Here is a 23,368-nt window from a genome sequence, read left to right as displayed (position 1 = left end):
CTAATGGTCTGAGTCCTCATGCATTGGGGATGTGAGACCAAGGAAGGATAACTTAACTTAAAAAGGAAGGATAAGGGACACCTGGGTGGCTCAGGGGTTGAGCGTCTGCCTTTGGCTCAGGGCGTGATCCTGGAGACCCGGGATCAAGTCCCACATCGGGCTCCCTGCATGGAGCCTGCTTCTCCCTCTGCCTGTGTCTCTGCCTCTCTCTCTCTGTATCTCTCATGAATAAATAAATAAATATATCTTTAAAAAAAAAAAAAGGAAGGATAACTTTTTGCTCAAGGATAAAAGGCTCTCTGGACTTGAACTGTACATTGTCCTAAATACTAGCCAAGACTATTTTCTTTTTCTATTTGGTGATATTTTAGGGTGTTCACCTTTTTCCCTGACCAAGCTATTGTTAGGCCTAATCAGGAGTGTACTTTGAAGTACTCTCTGTCCATGAATCCATCCCTTCATGAATCTCTAGGGCACTAAATATCTGTCTTCTCAGTAACAGCTGCTGAACTTGCCTGGAAAGAGCAATGATCGTGTCAGCTGTCTCCCTTAGGGGAGCTGAGCGTCATGGTCTAAATCTGACTCTAAGATATCATTCTCAGACTAGTGTCTTGAATCCTTAGAAGAACTATTAAAACCCAGCTAATATTTTTACTCTTATCTCTCTCACCTCTTCTACTCACCTGCTGATGTGGAAGGGATAAAAATATCTAGGCTTTCTTTTCTTTTGCTCACCTATAAATAAAGGTTTTTGTGTTTTCAGTGGTCTGCTTTAGCAGACTTCTTATGTTTTATATCTGAAAATAGATGGGTCAAATCAGGTATGTTACTGCTATTAATATTTCTTAAGAAACACAATAACAAGATATAGTGAATTCTGTATATAAACAATTGCAGTGAAGTCACTACCCATATTCTATTACCACCCTTTCGTAGAAAGGGAAGATTCTTTAAAACAGTGGATTTCATATGGTAGAACTGGGTTTTGGTGAATATTCCTGTCTCTGGAGGTAAGGCTATGAATTTTCATTTTCCAGATCCATTAGCATGTAGTAGAAAAGGGCACAGAGCACTGTAGACAGGTACATTTAGGGACAAATTCAACCTAATCAGAGAGTTTCTCTTTGGAGACATAAGCTGAACACATTCAGCAATTCCGTATGCTCCTTCTCTTGATTCCTATAGCTATTAAAAGAAGGAAATTATCAGTAACAAAAAGGAAGTTGTAGAAAATATGTTTGATACCATTTATATCAGTTTAAATGATACTGTGTATAGTTTATGGATTATATATGTCATGTGAAAATAGTAAAGAGCATGGGAGTGATGAACCCCTAACTTGAGAGAGTGGTTACCTCTGGGGAGAAGGGGATGGGAACAGAGTTCTGTAGGGGGCAACTGTCATATCTAGGAACTTTATTTCTTAAGGTGTTTGGTAAGAGCATAGGTGTTTATTATGTTATTCTCTGTCCCTCATAATATGCCTGCAATACTAAATAATATTAATAAAATAAGATCAATAGACTTACCCACATTTTGAAGCTTAAGTCCTGCCTGTCTTGTGGTTCAGTGTAGTAAAACAATAAATGCTCTATCATTAATATTGAAGCAGAAGCATATTAAGCAGTTTTAGATAGTTGAAGAGAACTGAAGCTACACTTTCAGTGGGGTGTTTAGCTTAAGACAGTGTTTTTAAATTTGCTACCAAAGGGCATCCAGCTTATTCCTTACTGCTTAGCCTAGCCAGAGCATTTGGGACAATAATTTACCAGTGAACATTGGCTTGGAATGTGAAGTTATAACCTGTCAAATACATGTGTTAGGTATATAAATTTCTCGTTGTTAAGTTTTGATTTCTAAGGTTCTTAATTTTAGCTCCGAAGTCCTTTATTTTTTTCTGTGACTAATTTTGACATGCTTATCCAACAACAGTTTTTATCTGTTAGTACTATGAGAGTGGAGAAGATGAAGACCCATATGCCAAGATCCCCTCTTTTCCCCACATTTCATTTTGAAAAATGTTTTATTTGGGGAATTTTAAATCAAATTTTCAGGAAAGACATTTTCATGGCGAGTGATAGGTAAAGATTGTAATATGTCATTGTGGAAGGCAAAGGTGAAGGCCAAACATTCCTACAATTAAGGTGATATAGGTCAAGCTTTCCCAATATTGACACTATTGAAATTTTGGCCCAAATAATTCTTTGTTGTGGAAGACTGTCCAATTCATTATGGAATGTTTAGCAGTGTCCCTGGAACTTTACTCACTAAATGCCAGCCGTACCCACTAGTTAGAACCAAAAATGTCTCCAGACATTGCCAAGTGTCCTCTAGGGGGCAAAATCTCCCTTGGTTGGGAACAACTAATTCAGAGAATTTGGTCACCCTCACATTACAAAATACTAGGGAGTCTGGAGAAAATATAAAAATCCCTTGAAATGTATACGGTTGTGAATGCAAGAAAGTAAGGGGCATCCAAGGAGGAAAAACATAGAGGAAATTGAAAACCTATGTACTAAGAGGAATTGGTACTGATGCTATTCTGAGTGGGAGTGGGGTAGATTTGCTGATTTGATACAAATATAACTGAGTTTTATTTTTAATTGATGTATGATTTACATACAATGAAATATCCAGATCTTAAGTACTCAGTGGATTTTGGTGTAAGCTCATGTATTTACTAAGAAATAAAACATTAGGAACTTATATTTTAATTGCTGCTAAGGGGAAGGAGGCTTGTCTATAAAAGGTAAGAACTTGGAACTGAGACCCTTGTGTAAAGCCAGGGACTCTTGAAAGGCTATACACTCAGTGAAGAGGAAATCTAGGGAAAAAATGCCCTTGGCACCAGGAAGTGTTAAGGAAAATTTTGTCTGTCCTGGTCTTGGGAGTAGGGGGATCATGGGGTATATAGGGGAAATCTAGAAATCTAGAAGCCTGTGCCTGTCCTCATGAGTGTGTGGAGTTTGAATTTATACCACCAGCTTGATCTAGGAATTTTAAGGGGAGAAGTTAGCTTAAAAAGTAGACCCAGGAGTGCCTGACTGGTTCAGTTCGTAGAACATAGCAACTCTTGATTAATGAATGTTGAGTTCCAACCTCACATTGAGTATAGAGATTACTTAAAAAAAAAAAAAAAAAGTAGATCCAGATTTGTTTGAATCCTGCTTCAAACTAACGATTTCTCCCTCTCTCACTTTAAACAAATTAGAAAGAGTCAATCAGGGTAATTTGACCACAGACTGAATATTGTTGACACAAAGCAGTTATTAGTTTTGAATTGTTAAGAATCTTTTTAAAAGGAATGAAATGAAATGACATGCTATCTGGAATTTGGTTTAAAATAATCCAGTTCAAGAGAGGTGCACAGTAAGTGGAGATGTAGATGAAACAAAATTAGCTGCATGTTGATTATTGTTGAAACTAGGTAATATATACATAGCATTTCATTATGCCATTCATTTAATTTTGCATATGTTTTAAAATTTCCATTAAAAAAAAAGTGCTCTGAGGATGGTAATACTCCTGAGATAGAAGCAAATGTAAGACCTCTGTGGAGGGATATAACCTCAACCCAATATCTATTGAATACCGCTAGATAAAGTCCTGCTGAACAGGACCTTGCCATCAAAAGTTATAAAGCACCACATGTGAGAATAAGCAGACAGAATAAATGCCAGAATTAGATCTCTAATAACTTTGGTTAATAGTAATGTTAGAAACCATAAAGTAACCCAGTGAATTTAAATGGATGAGAGTAGTATCAGAAACCATAAAATAACTCAGCAAATTCAAAACAAAAAGGAACAAAAAACATGAAAAAGAATAAGACCCTCTCCCCCAAAATATCTGAGCAATTTTGGAAACCAACTAATTAGAATTTTTTTTTAAAGATTTTATTTATTTATTCATGAGAGACACAGAGAGAGAAAGAGAGAGGCAGAGACACAGGCAGAGGGAGAAGCAGGCTCCATGCGGGGAACCCGATGTGGGACTCGATCCTGGGTCTCCAGGATCATGCCTGGGCTGAAGGCGGCGCTAAACCACTGAGCCATCCAGGCTGCCCTAATTAGAATTTTTAAACTTTAATTTATTTATTTTAAAGATTTTATTTATTTGACTTTTATTTTAAAGATTTTATTTATTTGAGCATAAGCAGGTAGAGTGGCAGGCAGAGGAAGAGGGAGGAGCAGGCTCCCCACTGAGCAGGGAGCCCAATGTAGGGCTCCATCTCAGGACCCTGGGATCATGACCTAAGCTGAAGGCAGGTGCTCAAACGACTGAGACACCCAGGTGCCCTTAGAATTTCTAGAAATGAAAAATATAGTTCTTAGATTTTAAAACTCAAATGACTAAGTTAATTTCTAGAAATGAAAAATACAGTTCTTAGATTTTAAAACTCAAATGACTAAGTTAGACAATTGGTTAGACCTCCCTTAACAGAAAATTAGTAAGTTAAAAGGTAAATCTGGATAATTTAGAGAATGACATTACAAAATGAAGGTGCATGATATAGAAATTAAAAGATATGGAGAAGAAAATGAGAAATTGCAGGCTATATCTCAGGATTTCCAGAGAAATTGAGAAGAGGCAATACTTTGAAGAAGAGTATTTGAAAATTTCCTGTAATTAATGAAAAGACATAAAATTCATAGAATGCACAGTGAACTCCATCTGAATAAATAAAATACAAGAATGGTAATAGATAATACAACTTCTGAGACTGTACAGGTGGAAAAAGAATATAGAAAACTCAAGGGGCGCTTGGGTGACGCAATGGTTAAGCGTCCTTCTCTTGACTTGGGCTCAGGTTGTGATCTGAGGGTGGGGAGATCAAGCCCCAAGTTGGGCTCCATGCTCAGAGCAGCACCTGCTTGGGATTTTCTCTCCCCTCTCCCTCTGCCCTTCCCCACTGCTTGCACGTGCACTTGTTTTCTCTGTATCTCTCTAAAATAAATCTTTTTTTAAAAAAGATTTTGTTTATTCATGAGAGATGCAGAGAGAGAGGCAGAGACATAGGCAGAGGGAGAGGCAAGCTCCCTGCAGAAAGCCCAATGCAGGACTTGATCCCAGGACCTGAGGATCACGACCTGAGCCAAAGGCAGATGCTCAACCACTGAATCACCCAGGTACCCTAAAATAAATAAATCTTAAAAAAAAAAAAAGAAAAAGAAAACTCAGTAAGTCAAGAAAGGAAGTGAGAAAGACCTAGAAAAATCAAGTTAAATAGCATAAAATAATATAGTAGAAATCAAACCTATCAGTGATTACAATAAATGTAAGTGTACTTAATAGTTCAGACAGAAATTGTCATGTTGGATTAAAAAAATTCATCTATGTGCTAGGCAAATTGCTTATTAGAAGAAAAATGAGTAGGGGGCACATGGCTGGCTCAGTTGGTTGAATGTGTCCAGCTCTTGGTTTCAGCTCAGGTCATGATCTCAGAATCATGAGATCCTGCCCCGCATTAGGTTCCATGCTCAATGTGGAGTCCGCTTAGAGGGGACTTAGAGAGGATTCTCTCTCTACCACTTTCTCTGCCCCTCCCCACTACTTGCTCTCTCTCTCTCTCTCTCTTTCTTTCTCTCCCTCCCTTTCAAATAAATAATTAAAATCTTTTTTAAAAAAAGAAAGATCAGTACTTGTCATTTTAGATAAAATATACTTGAAGGCAAAAACTATTGTTAGCGATAAAGGTCCCTATAAATTGTTGCATAATAACACATGAAATACAGATAACAAAAATTGACATAACTGCAAGCAGAAATCAATAAATCCACAGTTGTGGGTGATTTTTAAGAACTGTCAGTTGTTAGAAGATAGATCAAGCAGGTAAAATATTAAAAGATTTAAATAACACAAGTAAAACACTGAATGGATGTATAGAACTCCCCAACTCCCGTTACCGAATGCTTCTGTTATTCAGGTCCTCAGAAAACCTATACAAAGGTTCAAAAAGTTCTAATCCCTAAATCAAGTTCTCAAGAAAATTCAAAACCTGAGGATAGAAAAACCATGTTCTCTTGTCAATGCAATTAGGGTGAAGATTAGTAACAAAAATACCCCTCCTTCATGTTTGGAAATTGAGTTGGAATAGTTTACTTTCCCCGTACAATATGCTCATGTGAACTTCTATTTTTATTTATTTATTTTTTATTTTTATTTTTTTTTGAACTTCTATTTTTAGATTAACAGTAGATCCCATGGTGAGTTTTATAAAATACTAAATTGTGCTATTTGGAACTAGTCAAAGATGTCAATTGTAGCCTTTCATAGCTCTTTTCCATCTCACAGGATAATGCCTACCACAGAACAATACAGCAATAAATACAGCACTTTTCAAATGAAGGAATGCCATTAGTTGCATATTCACCTTTTGTTTCTAGACATATTTAAGGGTTTAGAATTTACATTCCCATTAAATTTAGCTATAAATATACCAAAATACATAACTACAGATAGCACTAAGCAAGTCAATGTAACTGAATTCACAAGTATTAAAATTGCTAACATGTCTTTCAGGTATTAAAATAGAATTTTAAAGAATTAGAAGTTAAGGGGCATCTGGATGGCTTAGCTAAGCGTCTGACTGTTGATCTTGGCTTAGGTCTTGGTCTTAGGGTCATGGGTTAGGGCCCCATGTTGGGCTTCACGCTGGGTGTTGCACTTACTTTATTTTTGTTGTTGTTGTTGTTGCACTTACTTTAAAAAAATTAGAAGTTAAAAAATTAAAAGTTTCTAGCCTTATTGAGTACTTACTATGTACAAGGCACAAATCTAGACTTGAGGGTGAAGTAGGGGTGTTGTATAAGATGCTGGCCCTTAAGAAATTTATGGTTTACCTGAAATTTCAAGGTATAATGCTCATGTCCAGAGAAGGTATTCTGTGGGAGGAATGCTTATATGTAATCATTCAAAGAAAAACCGTGAAGTTACATTAAGTGCTGAAAAGGGAACATGAAGAATTTTGTACTTTAAACATTTCATGTTAAATAGTTAACTTTAGTTTGAGCTAAAGTGGGATTTTTAGAGAAACAATATTATATATTGTTTTTTACACTTTGGATTACACTTTGAATACTTGGGCAGGAGGGGACCCTGAAAAGAAAATTGGCGTTTGTAAGAAAAAGTATAAGCACATTTGTAATTGTAGCTAATCAGTATTAACATATTTACTTAGAAGGGGAAGTCAAGGGAATGTACTAATTAAACCTCTGTAAGAGAGGAAAGATTTATTTTGATTACTCAACATCAATGGCTGGTCATGTTGGCCAGCCTTCTGCATGTTGGCCTTCTGCCAGGTAAAAGGAGGAGAACAAGAAAATTTATAGAGATGCTTTTAAGAGCAACAGCAGCATTGTTCAGGAAAAGAGGGGGAAAATGCTGCATTGATGAGCTAAGATAAGCTACAAGTGCAGAATGTGCAAAATAGAGCACGCACTGGCTGATAACATGGTGTATCAGCTGATCTGTATCCTTACCCGAAGAAATTTTAGCTTCAGTCCAGTTCTCTTTGCGTTCTAAGTGTTGTATCTGATTCTTTCTTGGAAATCCTTACACCTTACACATCTCCAGCCCAGATTCCCTGCAGGCTTCTTTAGGGCAGATTATTTAGCTTTCAACCTTGCCTCTCTACAAAGGAACAGTTATAGCTGTGTAACTTTAGGCAAGTTATTTATTTGTTGTTAAATATAAATGGTGTCAGCCTCTTACATTGTTGTGAGGATTAAAGAGAATTCCTAGAACAGAGAAAGCACTTAGTAAATTATAGTTATCATTATCCTAATATCATTAGAGGGCAGTGCTGTTATAGTGTTCTATCTTCCTCAAATACTTACCTTCATTGGCCCAGAATCATTAAAAATGTTTAACATTGTTTTCTTATTTCTTGAGTCTTGGTGGTGTGTTAGAGGCAGCTGTTTTCTTTCTTCTTTAATTATTATTTTCTTTTAAGTTAGCTCTATGCCCTATATGGGGCTTGAACTCACAACCCCAAGATCAAGACTTTCATGCTCTACCAACCAAGCCAGCCAGACATTCCTAAGGCAGCTGTCTTCAAACTCTGTTTTCTGAACAGTTTTAAGGGAGGTAATTTTTTTTTAAGTTAAGCAGGATTTATTTTCGTTTGTATGAGGATCCTCTTACAACAGGTTTAGTCAATTCTCCTAAAAATAGTGGCATTCTTTTAAACTATTCTTTTTAGAAACAGCAGTTACATAAATAGAATATTGGATTCAACCTAAAAATGTGGGCCCTAGTTAGCTTTATTATTCTGCATATGATATGACAAAAGATTGAGATGTTCTTCACATTTCCAAGCAAATTCCAATTTAAAAAGTTTGTTCTTATCAAACTTCTAAAAACAGCTATTTGAGAGTAAACCAGCAGAGTACTACATCACCCCCAATGAAGTGCAGATGTTATTCTATGCACCAACAAATGACATGGCTAGCTTCTGCATTCCATTTTTACAGAATTTTACACCTATTACACCAAACAATATTTTAAACATTGGCATATAAACTCCCTAATAAGATAAAGCAAAGACATAAGTGTTTATCAGAAACAAAATACACCATCTCTTCCAATCTTCAAACATTATTGCACTTTAACTTTAATAATTTTGATAATGCATTTATGGAACAGCCTGTAGACAACTGATTTTAATAAAGAACACTTTTAAGCAGACATAACTGTCCTAATTGTTTATCAGGTAAGAATTTCACAAACGTTATTAGCAGTAATGGTGGAGCCAGAGAGTATTGCATCATCCCCCATGCTGTATAGCAAGAACCACTAATAGTGTGGTGGAACTTGTGACCTTTTGTAAGGCCACGACTCTTGTGGCCTGCAGATGTCAGCCCTCATGTCTCCCTATGCTGGTGTGCTGGTTTGGTGATCCACCAGGTGTCAGGATTTCTTGTGATTGCTTTATGGAATGGATCATTGAGGATAACCTCAAAGAATTTGTACATGGAGTTTTTGCCAACCCAGTAAGAATTCAAGACTCTCAGCCCCACAATGGCATCTAGCTCACTCCTCTGCAACAGACTGAAGGCTTTGGGCAAACTTTAGTTGTTTAACACCATGGTGGACAGGCTTGCCCTGTCTTACCCTTAGGAAGTGGGCTTTTTTGGCCACCATATTGCACATGAATCCACTATATGATACCACTTTGCTTGGTCTTGTATACAGGAGGTACTTTTGGATTAAAAAATATTTTATTCAGTGACGAATACCCACCATTTGCTTCAACGTGGATAGAGGGTATTATGCTGAGTGAAATAAGTCAATCAGAGAAGGAACAAACATTATATGGTTTCATTCATATATGAAATACATATGAAATATGAAAAACAGTGAAAGGGAGTATAGGGGAAAGGAGAGAAAATGAGTGGGAAAAATCAGAGAGGGTGACAGAATATGAGAGACTCCTAACTGGGAAACGAACACGGAAGGGGTAGTGGAAGGGGAGGCAGGCAGCGGGATGGGGTGACTGGGTGATGGTCACTGAGGGGGGCACTTGACAGGATGAGCACTAGGTGTTATACTATATGTTGGCAAATTGAACGCCAATAAAAAAATATACAAAAAAATATTTTATTCAGATTTCATCTGTAAATTTTAACTGTCTTTAAAAAAACTAATTTGTGAACTCAAGTGTTATAAAGCACTTATAGTAGTAAAGGCTCTTACTGTATTAACATGCTGCCAAGTTAATTCATTTTTGTGCTTTTCCTATCATCTCTGTTAAATCGAAGGTTATCCTGATAGTGAAGGGTAAACTATAGAAAATAATAACAGGGGATCTATGGGTGGCGCAGCGGTTTAGTGCCTGCCTTTGGCCCAGGGCGCGATCCTGGAGACCCGGGATCGAATCCCACATCAGGCTCCCGGTGCATGGAGCCTGCTTCTCCCTCTGATCTGTGTCTCTGCCTCTCTCTCTCTCACTCTCTCTCTCTCTCTGACTATCATAAATAAATAAAAATTAAAAAAATAATAACAAACTACAAAAAATAACTTGCTGCCATTTGCAGATACCGCTCTCCATCAATTTTAATTTACAATCAAAGTACAAAAGTTAATACAATTCTGCAGTGGATATTTAGGAATGCAACTGACATACATAACTCTTACTTTTTGCTTTGTATTAGTCTGAAGAGACTTATTTATTCCCATTGATTTTATAATAAATTCATTTTATAAAGCCAAATTAATACATCTATTCTAATTGTGGATTTCTCTGATACTTTGGGGAAAATACATATTTATAAGTAAATATTCCTTGGTAAGCATTTATTGACACTGTTGTGTGGTAGGCATTATGCTCTAGGCTAAGGATATATTTGACAGGCAACAAACTTCTAGCCTTTGGCTAAACACAAACCTACCTGTTGGGTTTCCACATAATTGTGCATTTAGAAGAAAAAAGACTTTAGGGGATCCCTGGGTGGGTCAGCGGTTTAGTGCCTGCCTTTGGCCCAGGGTGCGATCCTGGGGTCCCGGGATCGAGTCTGCATCGGGCTCCTGGCATGGAGCCTGCATCTCTCTCTGCCTGTGTCTCTGCCTCTCTCTCTCTCTCTATCATGAATAAATAAATAAAATCTTAAAAAAAAAAAAGAATACTTTATTGATTTAAGAATACTTTGAAACCCACAATTTGTAAAGTGCCCAATTTCTTCCAGTCAGTTGACTACTACTTTTGCTTTTGCAGAGGTCCAGCTGGAGTAAGAGCCCAAGCCCTGGACAGAGATGGAAATCTGGTAGAAGATTTTGTATTTGATGGAGGAGTTGGGGATATTGGAAATCGCATTCTTCATGTGAGAAATGCACCGTCCCCTGCTGCTACTTCTTCTCTTGCAATTTCTGGAATGATTGCAGATGAAGTACAACAAAGATTTAAATTGTAAATAATGTAAGGAGCTAGATATGCATTTTAGTTTCCACATTCAGCAACAAGAATATACCAATTGCATTCTTTAAGGAAAATGATTTGAAAATCTCATTTTTAGGTATCTCATTTAGGTAATAACTGAATTGTTAGAATGCTATAACATAGAAATTATAATTTTTTAAAGTCCATGCTCTTTTACTTTGTGAATAAAGAAGCAAGGTACAGTTGTATCTGTCCTGAATCCCTGACTTTTGTTTTTGACCTCTCCTCACTAACCATGATCTAGATATTTGGCTCTTCTAGAATTTCTGGGAACGATGGCACAAAAAATTGATTATCCCCTTCATTTTTTTGCCTTTATAATATCTAAGCTTTTTTTTTCTCTACTGAACAAAAAAAATATAGTGTGTTGTAGGTTGCAAACCTTTTAATTTTGAAGAGTATAGGAAAGCTCATATTATTTAGAGCAACAGTATTTGTATTTGGAGATTTAAACTTCTTAATTTAAAGGAAATATATGAAATTTCACATTTTTAAGTAGTTTGAATAAGATTCTATCTTAGCTATAATATTTGCAGGAACTGACTTTGCAAAAGAAACATAAAGCCTTTATTATTCCCAGTTTTTTTTTTTTATAATTGACTTAGTGTGCAGTTACCACTAAATCCAAACAGCATTACCGTATGAGTGGTTAATTGCCTACTCTTTAGTCTTTTGTGGTTGAGAAACTAAAAGAACTTAGAACTGATAGGTTTTTATGAGAGCAGTTTTAGAATCCTGAATGCTGATATATAGAACTCTAATTTTAAAAATTGTTTACCTCTATATCTCTGTTTTTCAGTCATACCAACTTTCTCAAATATTGGCCAAGATCACTAATTATTCATGCCTACTTGGTTTTCAGGGATCCTATGAACTTTTATGACGATATTTCTTTATTTTGGAGAAATACCTAACTGAGGCATTCACTTTTGTAAACCGCAAAAGTGCCTTACGTTCATGTATACTTCATGAGTATTTTCTATTGTGGCCCAGTGCCAATACTGTATACTGTATATACATGTGTGGTATCTGTTGAAATAATTCTGGCAGTTCAGAAAGTTGGAAAATAGAAATATAAATGAATTTATGGCAGCCTACTGATTGGGGAAACTTTTATTACAGAACCACTATTTAGGTGAGACATTTTCATCCATTCCCTCATATATACTGTCTCAGGATTAATCTTCTACTCTTCATTCTTTCTTATTTCATCAAATCTGTGTGATAGATGAGTAAGGATGTGCATATTGACTGATAGGAAAAACTTCTGTTTTCTTCCTTTTTACTTCAAGCCTCAGTGATTATATTGTTTGAGCTACCTCAGCCATTAATTTGAAAGGCTACATCACCAGCTCATGTTCGAGAAGTAGCACATCCCAGGTATAGACTAGGCAATTATTTGACACTGGGATGAGCATATTGAAAGCATTCAGAAACCACTCACAGAAGAAGCCAGCCTTAATGGTTCTTCATAACAACTGATTCCTCCAAGAAATGTGACACACAGGATATTTTTCTGTTCCATTACAAGACTATTAAGAGATGGAAAATTTTACAATTCTTTATTTCATAAACAGTGAGATTGCATATATACTAAGCTGTGAAAGACTGAAATTACAAAAATAGCTCTTCTAAATTAAAACAGCCCTTATTCCATTTGGGTCTATATCATACCCCAAAAAAACAAGTGAAAAAGATGATTGAAAGTGTTTTGAATGTGTAGGTTATTCTGTTTGTAAAACATATTTATATTAATCGGGTTTTGTTGTGTAATACTGGTATGAAATTTAAAAGTTTTGTGTATTTGAGAGAGGAAAAATGTAAATTAATATTAAAATATTTTAATGAGCCTTGGTGTTGTGAACATAATTTTTTGTTTCATTGAAGCTCTGATTCAGGTAAGTTTTTTGTATGTGAAATATGAACTATCATATTTTCATTAACTATCATTTATATAGCCAATCTTAAAAAATGAAAAAAGTATATTTGTGTATAATATAAAAATTAGGTTTATATTTTAGGTAAAAAGTAGAGCACTTCCCCACTTAGTTTCCTTTCGGTAATGGTGGCACCATCTGGCTGACCTCAATGTCTTCATACTGGAGAGCACCAGGGAACATTGTTTCTGTTCCATAGCAGAGTATATATATGTAACATATAAACACACAGTGCTTTACAGGTGGAAGGGACAATAAATCAATCAAATAGGAGTTTCATAAATAATTATAGTTTCTCTGAGGAAGACATTCTGGTATGCTATCTCTTACAGGGTTGGGTTTCTGGGTATAAGCCTCCCGTAAGGGTTATAGGGCAAATGATCAGTCTGAGAGCTTGCTCTTTTTAGCAGGTGAACTGTAAGAGGACCAGAGTTAGCTACAGCAACAAACCATGAAAGTGAGTGACAATGACATTTATTGTTTCCTGTGGCATTGCTTTGGTTTGCTTCTGACTGGCAGCACTTGTAGCTTTAAATAAATTGAGGAAGTAGAGAGTAAATAGGAGAAATGTTGAGTAAGTCCTTCTTGAAAATGCTTTTCAGTGAGAGAATATTAGTGGTAAAATTTTCATTGCCTTTTAAAATTTGAAATGTGCTTAGATTATTCAAGTTATCTCCCAAAAGCCATTCTAAATTCTAAAAAGACAAAATTACTATTTATCAAATAATTAATATAGCATATTAATTTTAACTCAAATTTATGATCAAGTATAGTATCTTTGTGTTTAATACTTCATTTTTAAAAAAGATTTTAAGTAATCTCTATACCCAACGTGGGGCTCAAACACAACCCTGAGATCAAGTCATAGGCTCTATTGTCTGAGCCAGCCAGGTCCCCCAATATTTATTTTTTAACACTTGAAGCAAGTGTTTATAATGGGGTTGGAAATTTATTTAAAAATTTAACATTTTGAATAAGTACAACATTAATGGTTGAAAATTCAAAAGTCCCCAAAATGTACTCAATGAAAATATCTCCTCTCCTCCAAGCCACCTAGTTCTCATTCCTGATGCAACAAAAATTGTCAATATCTCTTGCTCAGCCTCATAGAGGTATATATAATAAAATTCTTCCTCCATTTCTTTTACACAAGTGGTAGGATACTCTACATACTATGTTATATGCCCTGCTCTTTTCACTTTGCACTGTCTCTGATAATGTTCAAGTGGCCTGAACACAGTGGCCTGGTTCTTTTTTTTTTTTTAAAGGTTTTTTTTAAAATTTTTTATTTATTTATGATAGTCACAGAGATAGAGAGAGAGAGAGAGAGAGGCAGAGACACAGGCAGAGGGAGAAGCAGGCTCCATGCACCGGGAGCCCGACGTGGGATTCGATCCCGGGTCTCCAGGATCGCGCCCTGGGACAAAGGCAGGCGCCGAACCGCTGCGCCACCCAGAGATCCCTGGCCTGGTTCTTTTTGAATGATTTTGCAGCTTCTTTTCTATAAATTTACTATTATTTGTTGAACCAGGTCCTTATATCTACTGACGATAATTTAAATTGTTTATTTCTGGGGTACTTTTGTTTTAGCTGTCACAGTACTGCAGTGAATAGCTGTTAAATCGTTTCACATGTGAGCGAATATACCGATAGGACATATTAGAATTTGCTGGGTCAAAGGGCACAACTTCCTGATAGGTCAAGTTGCCCTTGGTAGAGGTTGAACCAATTTAAGCTCTCATGAATAATATATTACAGTACCCATTTCCCCATAGTCTCACCAAGATAGTATATAATCAGGCTTTTTGATGTGCGTGGTTATTCTAATAGGTACAAAATTAATAGAGTAAATTTTTTGTAATATGAGTGAAATTGAGCATTTTTAATATACTTAAGAGACATTTATATTTCCTTTTCTGTGAACCATTTTTTCATGTTTTATCCATTTTTCCCTTTAGTTTTAGTCCAATTAATTTATAGGAATTATTTTAAGTAGGCCACATGTGTAGCTCCACAAGGGGCTTCAACTCACGACCTTGAGTTTGAGACCTGTCTGAGCTGAGACCAAGAGTCAGATGCTTAAAATTCTGGTGACCCAGGTGCCCCTGTAGGAACTCTTAGATATTAGGGAAATGAACTATTTAGAAAATGAGTTGCAAATATTTTTTTCCAGTTTGTCACCTACCTTTTGGCTTACCTTGTGATTTTTTCCCATTCATTTTTAAAGTCAGTTTATCAATATTCTAGATTTTATATCGTAGTAGAAAAGTCTTTTGTACTTATTAACAAATTATTTTATGGTTTTAATTTTTTACATTTAAGTCTTTGACACTCTGCAGTTTATCCTAGTGTAGAGTGTGGGGTTCGGATCCAACATTTTATTCTAGATGGCCCATTTGTCTGGTTGCGATTTTTATGGGTGTCATTCTTGGATTATCCCCACATGCACATGGATCATATTTCTGTTTGCCTAGCCCAGAGATCACAACTCAGATGCCTGTAGAGACTAGGCAGGTTATATAAAAGGGTGAAGAGTGCCAGGTAGGGAGTATAGCCAACTGGAAATGGGATGGCGTACTTTTCTAAAGAGGACAGCCACAACCCAGTGCCTGATGATTATTTATTTGCAGGAGTGCAGCAGGGCCCGGTGTTGTGAGATTTTTGTCAAGAGAAGCTGGAAATCCATTTTTATATAAAATCTCTTGATTTTAAAATGTTAGCAGTTTTAAAATTTAAATATAGTTTGGATAAACAGAGTGTCTTCAGGCCAGATTTGGCTCAGAGAAGGCTTCCAATATCCTTGGCCAACAATGAAACTTACCGCTAACAACTTCACTCTCCTATAAGAAAATACAATCACAGTTTAATAGTTTGACACCCCATTAGGATACAGCTGGAGTTCCGGAAAAGGAGAAAAAAGCGAAGACAGTCTCTATAAGCCAAAGTCTTTGCCATCACTGATTGAAAAAGTAATTGGAGAAATGCAAGCATTTCACTATCCTTTTTTCCCAAGTACCTCGGAATGCGGATGTCTGTGGCTTTATTAGAAGAAAATCGTGATTCAGTGGATACTTGGATTAGAAAAATGAGTTTTCCAGCTCTGCCATTCTGATTTTGCCAAATGACAAATTGGTCTGTGTTTTGTGTTTTGGGAAAGGATAATCGTTTAGTTACCAACCGTGGAAGTGAAGTGTAGCACAGACTCCCCGCCCCCCGGCCCCGACCCTGCTCTGCCTTTCCCTTCCTCGTTGCCGGTTGCTGATCCCACGTCTCACCGCCTTCAATCCCCGAGACCTCACTCGACGAGACAGTTCACCATCTCCTAGACACACAACAGCCCTGTAGAGCACACGGCCCGAACGCGGTCTCTCCATCCTCAACCTCTTCCCGTGACCGCGACACCGGGGCTCCGAGAGTGGCATCGAATCAGGCCCGTCTCGGGAAGGTCGAGAGAGGGGAGCGTGTGTGTAAAACGCAGTGGAGTGGGGTGGTCTGTGAGAAGGGCCCCCGGCAGGCCCCGGCACGGGCCGACCCCCCCCGCCCCGCCGGCCGGCCCCGGAGCCCCCACCGCCCCGCCGCCCCGCCACCCCGCGACCGGCCGGCGCCTCAGCCCGCTCCGCGGCGCGCATGCTCCGTGCGGGGCTTCTCCGGCGACCCGGGATAATGAGCGCCGGGCCCAGGGGGCGGGCCGAGCGGCGACTGCCGGAGCCCGGAGCTCGGCGGCTGCCCCCGGGCGCGGTGCGCGGCTGCCGCAGGGCCGACGGCGGCCGCCAGCGCTGTGCGCGGGAGTGGGGCTCGCCCGCCCGAAGCGCACGCCCGCTCGGTCCCCAGGGCCCTCTGGAGGTGACTCGGGCGGGCCGGGCGGCGCTGCCTGTCGGGAGGGCGGGGATGAGGCGCTGAGGAGACGAGCTGCCGCCGCCGTAGCGGGAGTCGGGGCGGGGGCGAGGTCAGCAGTGCCCCGCGCCGGGGGGCGAACCCAGACAAAGGAGGAGGAGCCGCCCGAGGAGCGGGCCAGCGCCGCCGGGGAAGGAGGCCGCCGTCTCGGTCGCAGCCGGGGTCGCCCGGGCCCTCGGGCCGCCGCGCTTCCTCCGCGGACGCCGCGCGAGGCGAGGCCGCCGGGGCCGAGGAAACCGCCCCCGGAGCGCCCGCCCGCCGGCGCCGCCCCCGAGCCGCCTCGGCCGGAGCTGCGGCCCGGGCGGGAGGCGGCGGCGGCGGCCGGCGAGGCGAGGCGAGGCGAGGCGAGGCGAGGCGAGGCGAGGCGGCGCGGCCCGCTCCCTGCCTGTCAGGCCGCCCGCCCGGCCCAGCTCGGTCCGCGGGCCGCCCCCGATGCGGAGGCGCTGCGGCCGGGGCCATGCAGCAGGCGCCGCAGCTGTACGAGTTCTTCAGCGAAGAGAACAGTCCGAAATGGCGGGGACTGCTGGTCTCGGCCCTGCGGAAGGTCAGTGCTGGTGTCCGGGCGGCCGCGGGGGCTGCGGCGGCTGAGCCGGGCGGCGGCGGCGGCGGCGGGGGCGGGGGGCGGGGGTGCCGGGCCCGGGCCCCCGCGGGCTTCTAACGGGGAGCTGCGCGTTCTCCCAGTGCTCGGGTCCCGCGGGCCGGGCCGTTGCTCAGGGGCCGGCCCTGTCTGGGGGGCTCCGAATTGCCTGTTGCATCCAAAAGGACGTTTTCTCAAGTTTTTGCCTGGCCCCGGAAGGAAGGTTTTGTTATGATCGTAAAAATGGATTTCATGTTGCAGTCGTTTCGTCAGGCAACTTCCGCCGTTGGCCAATTTGTTGTCCTCAGGCTGGATTAGGGCAAGAGAAAGTCTCGCTGGTGTTTACACAGTTTCTAAAACAAAAGTTCATATCCAGGCCCGGTAATTACTTTTAATCAGGCACTTTGGGGGTGTTCCTTTATGCACTTGGCTTGTCAAGAGCGTCCACTGATGAGGCAGTACTTTTTCGTACGCTCGGTGTGTTTCACGTGTGAAATGTCAGGGAGCCCTGATACACACACTCGTTTTACAATTCTTGAGGGAAATTTAAAGTGCTTCCTCACTTCCTGCGAAAGGTGTCCTACTTGTTTACAAGAGATTTAAGAAATTTGGTGTTCCTTCAGTGGGTGCACTTTAGAAATTGAAATGTTTTAAGGAGGCAAAAACGCGCCCCATTAAAAAAAAAATCAACCTTTCGAGTTTGGGTGTATCCCCTGGGTGCATCTCTCTCCTGGAGATGAGCCTTCATTTGTGAATTTAGGTAATAACCATACTATTATTTTTATAATAAACCTTATTATGAGGTCAAGACGAATTTAGAGACTGAAGGATTAGACATCAATCCTGCTTAACATGGGCTTCCATTGCCATTGATGCAAAGGGGTTAGTATGTCTGCATTTTGTGCAGAATATCCAAGAATGAATTTTAAAGTAATAAAAAATAAACATTAATTTAAAAGACTGAACTTGAAAATAAATCTTCGTATAATTTCTATAAGTGAAAGGAAGAAGTATATTTTAAAGGTAAGAACATTTTCCTCATACATTCAGAGTTTCAGATTTTCCATTGTTTTCATAATTCTCGCAAGGAGATACTGCCTTCATTGGGCCAAACACCAAGTCATACCTTTTCTTTCTTTCTTTTTTTTTTTAAAGATTTTATTTACTTATTAATGAGAGACAGAGAGAGGCAGAGACACAAGGCAGAGGGAGAAGCAGGCTCCATGCAGGGAGCCTGAGGTGGGACTCGATCCTGGGACTCCAGGATCAGGCCCTGGGCCAAAGGTGGCGCTAAACCGCTGGGCCACCCGGGCTTCCCAAAGTCGTGCCTTTTCATACCTTGGTGGAGGTAACTAGGGGCTGTTATCATTTCACTGGCATACTAGGTGTTGAAGTTAATTGACTTTACTTCCATGGGCAGCCTGATTCTACAAGGAGAGGGAAAGAAATGGAAGCCTGCTGAGTGGTGATAATGAACACCAGCCTGAGCTGAAAAGTAAAAGGGGATATGCTTAGATAGTAACCGACTCTGATGTGAGTAATTGCACTCAGCAGAAGGTGGTAGGCATGTATTGTTGGCAGTGTGATGCAGGTATCTACCTATTGGTACTTTCTGGTAGCAAATAGTATTTGAATGTGTGTTGCATAATTTATTCATTGGGTAGCTTTGACCCTAATAATCCCCCATGAACAGAGACAGATTTACTTCTTCAGATTAGGCTGACAACAAAGCCAGAACAAACATCCTAGTCCATTGCTTTGAGACTGTTAATTTGCATTTTATGCTGTGCTCCTTTATCTGGAGCTCAGGTGTCTTACAGATCTGTATTGTCTTGTACCACAGTTCTCGTAGATCCTTTGCTTATGGAATACATCTAAGAAAATTTGGTCTTTTGTGGTGAAATGAATTCAGAAAACAACTTCTATTCATTAATTTACTGTTACAGAATTGAGATATATTGCTACGGAAGACATTTTTCATATTTTTGGAAAATTTTTGGTGTTAGTAATTTGGATTATGTCTAGTTTTGTAGCATTTGGGTATTTGTGGTATTGCAACACGTAGGTTTATGGAGCCTGCTAAGAGTTATTGCTCATAAGGAGCTCAAGGTTCACTCTTCCTTTGTAGGATGTGTTACATTCTGGAATGTACCTGCCAGCCATACCTTAGTACAATGAAAAATCCCACCATTTGTAGAAAGGCTCTGTCTTTACATTCAAAGCATGTAGAACTTGGCTTGCTTCCTTCTTCCAGCTAACAATTTCAAAGACTACTGAGATTAGTAGTAGTAGAGTAGCAGTAGTATTGGACTACTAGGGTTTTTTCTCCTCCAGTTGGCTCTTTCCTCCATTAAACATGTGGGACACTTCATTTAGCTTTTTTTTTTTCTTTTTTCTTGAACTTTACTTTTATCCTTGTATTTTTTAATTGAAGTATAATTGACATTAACATTTATTGAACACATCTTAGGCAGTAGGCACCATGCTGGAACTAAGATTACAAAGATACATAAAAGCAGGGGACCTGCTCTAAAGGTGTTTAGAAGATTTTAAACTTTTTGGTTTTGGTTTATATAAATGAGATAGATAGCAATTAGGAGCTCAGAGTTACATAATGAATATATGTGTGTGTGAAAAGAGCAATATAGTTTAATCGGTTCTATCCGATTCTACTTGGGCATCTTGGTGAAACCTCTAAAACTTAAATTTTCTGGAAGCTAAAATCATGACTCACACAAATATAAATGAATGTGTGTCCATGATTTTGATTCAACTTATTATTTAATAAGGGAACTATATGAAAATTGTAGGAGGTAAGTATTTATAGGCAATTTAATAAAATAATATTAAGATAGGATTGCTGGGTTAGATACAAAATTAGTTAATATCCTGTAGGAATATAAACAGTAAGTTTTGGATTGTCTTTTCCACCGATTTGAAATTACTTGTATCTGTACCAGACAAAAATCTCAATGTTAATCTTACAGATTTGCAAAATAGTCCAGTCCGTAGAGCGTATTCAGAGGTTTGAGCACAGCATTGTACTGAAAAACACCTGTAATATCCTTTGCTTATTTTCAAGTTTTGGCTAATTTTTATGAAAATCAGGTTATATGGTGAAATCACTGTTGTTGACCCCGAAAATACAGGGAATTTTTTTACACCAACATTAAATATTTATTTCACTACATAGAAACACAAACATAATAGATTTATGGAAAAATAATTTTGGAAATAGAAATGTGTTCCTTAACTTTTTGTTTTGTTTTTATTTAACTTTTTTTTTTAACTTTTAAAACAACTTTAGGTAGAGCATTTAAATACATAAACTACAAAGGGTAAAGCAGAGGGAAATGACATTACTAATAGATAATACGTGGATTGTTAACATTACTGCTAAATTATGTATCTTCCTTAAAAGAGCCAGAAACATAAATGCCTTTACCACTACTCCCCAAGAACATTGAAGTTATTGTATTACTTGGGAGGAAAAAAAGCGTGGGGATATACTTGTAAATGCAGCTTATTACCTGTGTCTTTGAAATGCCTTTGGTACTTTGTGTAGGTATATTGATTATATGCTGAAAAAAATCAGTGTAAGCGTTCTACATATGGGAAACATGCCTTAAAGTTTTTTTTAGTTCCTGATACTTCCTTGTAGATGCCTTTTCTGTCAGGTGTTCTTCACCAGGCTAATTGTGGAAAAGAAAATCTCTCGTTTTTCTATCTGTAGTTACAAATGTCATGAGACTTAGAAAGGATTGATTGAATTACTTTGTTCCTGACTCTAATTCAGGTTAAATATGAACTCCCAGTCCCAAACATTACAGTTTGCCTTTACATATCTGTCTAAAATGTAAGAGGTATGAGACAATGTCTGAGTTAATTAAATAGCAGTCTATGGCAAGGAAGAAGAGGATAGGAGGTTTTGGTTTAGAAATGGTTTTGTGTGGGGATCCCTGGGTGGCTCAGTGGTTTAGCGCCTGCCTTCGGCCCAGGGCTTGATCCTGGAGTCCCGGGATCAAGTCCCACATCAAGGCTCCCTGCGTGGAGCCTGCTTCTCCCTCTGCCTGTGTCTCTACCCCTCTCTCTCTCTCTCTCTCTCTCTAATGAATAAATAAAATCTTTAAAAAAATGTTTTTGTGAACTCTGAAAGATTTTAGTGTTTCTGCCTTTGTACTACAGTGTCTTGGAACCATTTTAAAAGACTACTCTGGATCTTTCTGGACCCAGAAGAAAAGGATAGGGTGCTTTGAGAAAATAAAATTGGTGTCACTGACATCAGAGGTTCAAGGAAGACTTCTCTAGGGAAGTAACACTTGTGCGGAGTTCTGGAGGATATGTTTAAGTATTTATTGAATGGCTCCTGGGTGTCCTGCACTACTCTTGATACTGAGATTGTAGTGAGACCCCCGCTCTCATAAAGCTTCTATTCTAAATGTCTCTGTGGGAGAGGCCTGGGAAGGACAGACAATAAAGGACTATTATCTGAAAGATCAATAGGAATTAACAAGACAAAGGGGAGGTAAGAAAGGTTTTGAGCCTGAGAGAAATTTTGACTGGTTTTAAAAAACTAAGACAAAATGAAAAGAAGAGGCTAGTTGGTAGACCAGGTTAAGGTTTCTACCTGAGAATAAGAAGCCTTGTAGTATTATTTATGTAACAAAATAATTAGATTAACTTGATCAAAATTGCTTTTTTAAAAGATCACTCCAACCAAAAGCTAGAAATGAATAGGATATCCTATGATTTTTGTGTATGTGACGTCAGGCCTGTCCTGGATTTCCTAAAGCCACTGAATATAACAGTAGAACTCCAGCGAGTCATTTGGAATTGTTCCAAACTAATAATGACCCAAACTGACCCAAGGGGTTCAGCCAGAACTGGATGAGCATTAGGAACGCATTTTAACTTGCTGCATTTAGCTCCCTGTCAGCCATGATTTAGTAGTCGCCCTCTATTTTCAGTTTAATTTTGGTATGGTATATTTGGAGCAATAATATTCCATTAAAGTGTTTTATGCTGACTACCCAAAGCATTACCTGTGTTACCACTTGACATAAATCAAGTATATGTCTTTTATATTAACCATGGCCTCTCTTTCAAGGGAACAGTAGTTTGATTATATCCTCTGTTAGCCTGCATATTTGAATCAGGAAGGAATTTTAATGGAACTAATGGATTTAGCATTATCTCATGTAGTCACGTTAAAAATTAACAACCTAAAACTCTTTTCTTCTTTCACATAAGAACATATAATAGTAGAAAGCCTTTGAAATATGTAATGTGTTATACACTTCACATTTTAGTGTATGGAGATGAAGCAAAACAATGAAAATAACATCTAGATCTAGATATGAATACTAGTATTCTTTTTTTTTCTAGTATTCTCTTCTAAGTAAAGTTTTGATTCTTCCTGTTTTCTTCACTAAATCAGTTTGTAAACTAAAACATTACCTCTTCTATAGCACTTTATAATTCTTTTAAAAATAACCCATTAGCAGCATTTGGCAGTTGAACTCTTCTTTCTTGAAATCCTTTCCTTGTTTGGCTTCCAGGACACCAACCTCTGCAGGCTTTTTCTCTCTGGCTGTTCCTTTTAGGTCCTCCTCCTCTTCTACCCAAACTATATCATTCTGACCTCCCCAGAGGGGCGGTTTTTGGACTTTAATTTCTACTTACAGTCACTCATAGATCCCATCCAGCCTCATGGCTTCGCATGTCATCTGTATCTGATGATTTCCATATTTTTATTTTTGGCTCAGTCCTCTTTCCTGTGTTTGGATAACCAACTTCTTTCTGGATGACTTCCACATAGGTGTGTGATAGGAATCTCAACCAATTCTGAGCTCCTTCTCTTCCTCCCAAAACTTGCTCCTTATGTAGTGTTTCTTGTATCAGTAAATGGCTAACGACTTTGTCCTTCTCATTACTCCAAATAAAAATCTGGAGCTATTCTTGAATCTTGTCTTCCTAATCTGTCTAAATCTGTTTAGCTTTACTTCAGAAACTGTAGGTATACTC

At 39.0% G+C, this 23,368-nt stretch overlaps 2 protein-coding genes and 1 long non-coding RNA gene across 7 annotated transcripts in view; 2 read left to right on the top strand and 1 right to left on the bottom strand.

Annotated features, from left to right (window-relative positions):
* The window catches only part of L2HGDH (L-2-hydroxyglutarate dehydrogenase), a 37,880-nt gene extending 25,094 nt beyond the window's left edge, over nucleotides 1-12,786 (top strand). For all 3 annotated transcript variants that reach the window (XM_077909231.1, XM_077909230.1, XM_077909233.1), the window contains one exon: nucleotides 10,715-12,786. In XM_077909231.1, coding sequence (XP_077765357.1) covers nucleotides 10,715-10,910 — 196 coding nt within the window. In that variant the 3' untranslated portion in view covers nucleotides 10,911-12,786. The remainder of the gene's footprint in view (nucleotides 1-10,714) is intronic.
* LOC144320561 (uncharacterized) lies at nucleotides 11,476-16,416 on the bottom strand. The gene is made up of 2 exons (XR_013386191.1): nucleotides 16,149-16,416; nucleotides 11,476-16,007 (listed from the first exon to the last, which is right to left on the bottom strand). It is a non-coding gene; the product is annotated as an uncharacterized LOC144320561 (long non-coding RNA).
* Nucleotides 16,417-17,154: 738 nt separating this feature from the next.
* Nucleotides 17,155-23,368, top strand: part of SOS2 (SOS Ras/Rho guanine nucleotide exchange factor 2) — an 80,717-nt gene continuing 74,503 nt past the window's right edge. For 2 of the 3 annotated variants that reach the window (XM_077909226.1, XM_077909225.1), the window contains exon 1: nucleotides 17,156-17,311. In XM_077909226.1, the coding sequence (XP_077765352.1) occupies nucleotides 17,225-17,311 (87 nt within the window). In that variant the 5' untranslated portion in view covers nucleotides 17,156-17,224. Of the gene's footprint in view, nucleotides 17,312-23,368 lie in introns of all 3 variants that reach the window. The other variant, XM_077909228.1, reaches the window with a different exon arrangement.

This window comes from Canis aureus, chromosome 9 (genome assembly GCF_053574225.1).
Source record: "Canis aureus isolate CA01 chromosome 9, VMU_Caureus_v.1.0, whole genome shotgun sequence".
Lineage (NCBI taxonomy): Eukaryota > Metazoa > Chordata > Mammalia > Carnivora > Canidae > Canis > Canis aureus.
This window is presented reverse-complemented; position numbering and strand designations above follow the sequence as displayed.